We start from the raw sequence: 3,793 nt of genomic DNA, 5'->3' as shown, positions 1-3,793 counted from the left end.
AGTATCAGTAGAAAATTAATACAGTGTCAAATGTATCTTTGATGATAGGATTGGTAGAAAATTTGTCCCCTCTACATTGTTGGTAGGATGACAGGGTTCTGTTGTTTTTGTTTTTAGAATGCTATATTGCAGTCTTCATATTGATTAGTATATAAATTTCCTTGAGCTTACTAATTACACTTCTAGAGAAATAGGGTTAATTGTGTGTCACAGGCATTTACCCAGATGTTCACTGAAGCATTCATTCACCATTATTTATTGGACACTATGCTATACATCTTCGATTTACTCTCTAGATCTCCCTCCACTGTATCAAAGAACTCCCTTGTCATCTAGCTTCCCTTTGGAAATGGGCAACTTAACAGCCCTGCATGTTAATACAGAGAGAAAGGAGAGTGCAATCAATGATATGTCCTCCCAGCTCCCTCCTTGCAAAAATCTGTCATGGGCTGGCTATATCACAATCCCTAAGCCACAACTCCCATGAGCTGACATTCTCTACAGCACTCTTCTGCTCCCTCCCTTTGACCCTTAGTGAATGACAATTCACTCAAATTACTAGATTCCAGTGTGCATTCTATTTTTTGCCACCTATGGCTTTGGCTAATACAACCATTTATGATATGGCAAGTATTGTAGTTGCCAGCATTATGTCACTCAGCTTAAATTCCAGTGAGGAAGACTAGCAATGCAACTATAAATGACTAAAATGTGTGGATTTGAAAGAGAAACAAGCAGAAAAGAAGTGAATTTGGGGGGCATTGAAATGAACCAAGAGGATATTCTGGAAAATATTTCTGTGAGTAACGTAAAGGAACTGAAGGTTCGTCTGTGATTTTCTGAACAGGGAATTGAGAAGGGAAGCATTTCACCTAGAGTGAGATCATTAAGAGCAAAGACTCTGAGATAGAAACATGCCTAATATGTTTGAGCAATCAGAGTCCAGTGACACTGGAGCAGAGTGAGCAAGAAGGGAAGCACAGGTGGTCAGCTCCTATAGAATTTTGTAAGCTATCCTAAGGGAAGTGGTGTTTAATCTGAGTGAAATAAATGCTTAATGCAGGTATTTTAGCAGGGGAGTGAAATGCTATGTGCTGTGTTTTAATAGAATCACTCTTTCTGCCTTGTTGGAGTGAAATGGAGGAATTGCCAAAGTGGGAAGACTAGTTAGGAGGCAATGGAAATAATCCAGCAAAGATGTTGCAACCTGTGCCCAGGGTAAAGTGTGGAGGTGATTTACTTCTGGATACTTTTGTACGTTGAAAGAAAAATACAGTTTCCTAATGGATTAGATGAAGAATGTAAGAAAAAACAACAGTTAAGGATACTGTTAAGATTTTTGGGTCAGAGCAACAGTTTTAGTTGACTTTTACTGAGATCAGAAATACTGCTTTGGAGCTGGTTCACGGAGGTACGTTAAGAGGTCAATTTTGGATTTGTTAACCTTGATATATCTAATATATATGTAAGAAAAAACTTAACTAGGGGATTAGAAGTATAAATCTCATTTCAGAGGAACAGACTAGTCTGGGTTTATTAATTTGGGAGTTAGCACTATATTACAGTCAAAGCTGTGAGACTAGGTAAGATCAACTATGGATTTTGTATAGATATAAAAGGGAAACTTGACAGGATGGGGCTCTGCAAATGCTGGCTCTATGGGGAAGGGAAGAAAAAGACAGAAATAGCAGCAAGTGGGCAGAAGAATCAAGATTTGGTGTTGCGCCAATGAAATGAGCCTTTCAAAAATGTAATGAGCAACAGTGTCAAATGTCAGTAGCATAATGACCCAAAATATCATATGTTGTTAGTAGTCCTGAATAAGACCACCTCTGGGAACTAACTATTCTAAGAATTAATACAGGTTGTATTGGGGATCTTTTTAAGTGTCAAAGGGTGAAAATCTATTTGGATGAATTTAAGAGAAAATGGAGAGTAGAGTATTTTCAGATAACTGAAAGGGCTGGTTCCTGGGGAGGGTAGTGATATTGTTTTGTGTGCCAGTTTAAAATAGAAGTAATAAAAGTACATTTGTATGCTGAATAGAATGGTCCAGGATAGAGGGTAAATTAGTAATATAAGAAAGTAGGACTGGGGCACCTGGGTGGCTCAGTCGTTAAGCGTCTGCCTTCGGCTCAGGTCATGATCCCAGGGTCCCGGGGTCAAGCCCCGCATCGGGCTCCCTGCTCGGCGGGAAGCCTGCTTCTCCCTCTCCCACTGCCCCTGCTTGTGTTCCCTCTCTCGCTGTCTCTCTCTCTGTCAAATAAAAAAATAAAATCTTAAAAAAAAAAAGGTAGGACTAAATGCATAAAAAAGTACTGGCCTTAGCTAGGTATAAGGATAGTTTAACCTCTGTAAGAGGAGAGAATATTATATGGGCACGAATCCAGGTTCAGCAGATTGAGAGCTTGCAGAATTTCTCATACAGTGACTTCTGTTTTCTCAGAGAAAAGGAATTTAAAAAAAGTCAGCAACTGAGTGTTAGAAAAGGAAATAAAATATTAGGAGTTTTGAAGAAAGAGGATAAAACTGAAGTCAAATAGATTGGCAGAGTGGATGGAAAAGAAATGTATGATTGTTTATAAAGCTAAAAGGCCAGTCAGTTCAGTAATCAAAAGTGAGATTAATCAGCAAATTTTTTTCTTCTTCTACCTTAGCCACCTTCAGCTGCACTGGTGTGGTCACTGAGAAGGTGAAGAGTTAGATTTACCCAGAGTTAGTATTTTGCAAAATGCTGATGATGAAAGAAGTCAAATTTGGTAATTATTATAATAGATATTTATGTATTACTAACATATCTTTATAATATGCCAGGTACCATTCTAAGCTCTTTATGATTATTCACTCATTTAAATGTCTTAATAGCCCTAGGAGGTAGATGTTATACTTTGCCCATATGTACAGATGAGGAAATTGCAATACAGACAGGTTAGGCTATTTGGCTCACGTGTTGGAGGGTGTAAGTGATAGCATTAAGTCTCAACCCATGGTGGTCTTTCTGGACAGCTCATACCCTTTAGGAATTTAAGCAGGTAAGGAAGGAGTAAAGGGCATGAGATGAGAGGTCAAAAACAAACCTTTCCCCAAGATGGTGGCCACCATGAGGAAGGTGGCTGCAGAAGATGTCAACGCTACTTTTGAAGATCAACAAAAGATAAACAAATTTGCACGGAATACAAGTAGAATCACAGAGCTGAAGGAGGAAATAGAAGTAAAAAAGAAACAACTCCAGAATTTAGAAGATGCTTGTGAGGACATCATGCTTGCAGATGATGATTGCTTAATGATACCTTATCAAATCGGTGATGTTTTCATTAGCCATTCTCAAGAAGAAACACAGGAAATGTTAGAAGAAGTAAAGAAAAATTTGCAAGAAGAAATCGATGCTTTAGAAGCCAGAGTGGAATCAATTCAGCGAGTGTTAGCGGATCTGAAAGTTCAGTTATATGCAAAATTCGGGAGCAACACAAACCTCGAAGCTGATGAGAGTTAAACATTTTATAATACTTTTTTAAATTTGTTTAATAAATGAATATTGTTTAAAATGATAATTTCCCTTCTTCAAATGATATGGAAAGCAAAAGTTTCTTTTTTTTAAATTTTCATTTAATGAAACTTGCCTATTTTCACATGTCTTGCTTATTCATTTTATATTTTTAAAAGAAGACAGTATTCATCTATGTATTTTGCATAACGATTCTATCAAGTGTAGGGGCTTTATGTCATGTTATTAAAATCGGTTAAGCAACAACAAAAACAAAAGGAAACAAAACAAAAAACACAAATCTTTCAT

The 3,793-nt window shown here is 37.4% G+C and overlaps 1 protein-coding gene across 1 annotated transcript; it reads left to right on the top strand.

Moving 5' to 3' along the window:
* The first annotated feature begins 3,088 nt into the window (after positions 1 to 3,088).
* On the top strand, positions 3,089 to 3,493 carry LOC113925781 (prefoldin subunit 4-like). Its single transcript, XM_035726400.1, has one exon. It carries the CDS (start codon positions 3,089 to 3,091, stop codon positions 3,491 to 3,493), a length of 405 nt encoding a protein of 134 aa, XP_035582293.1.
* Positions 3,494 to 3,793: the final 300 nt, after the last annotated feature.

Source organism: Zalophus californianus, chromosome 2, assembly GCF_009762305.2.
Source record: "Zalophus californianus isolate mZalCal1 chromosome 2, mZalCal1.pri.v2, whole genome shotgun sequence".
Lineage (NCBI taxonomy): Eukaryota > Metazoa > Chordata > Mammalia > Carnivora > Otariidae > Zalophus > Zalophus californianus.
This window is presented reverse-complemented; position numbering and strand designations above follow the sequence as displayed.

Bases quoted from the DNA above. Each gene is read 5' to 3' on its own strand.
- LOC113925781 (XM_035726400.1), top strand. From the start codon at position 3,089: ATGGTGGCCACCATGAGGAAGGTGGCTGCAGAAGATGTCAACGCTACT.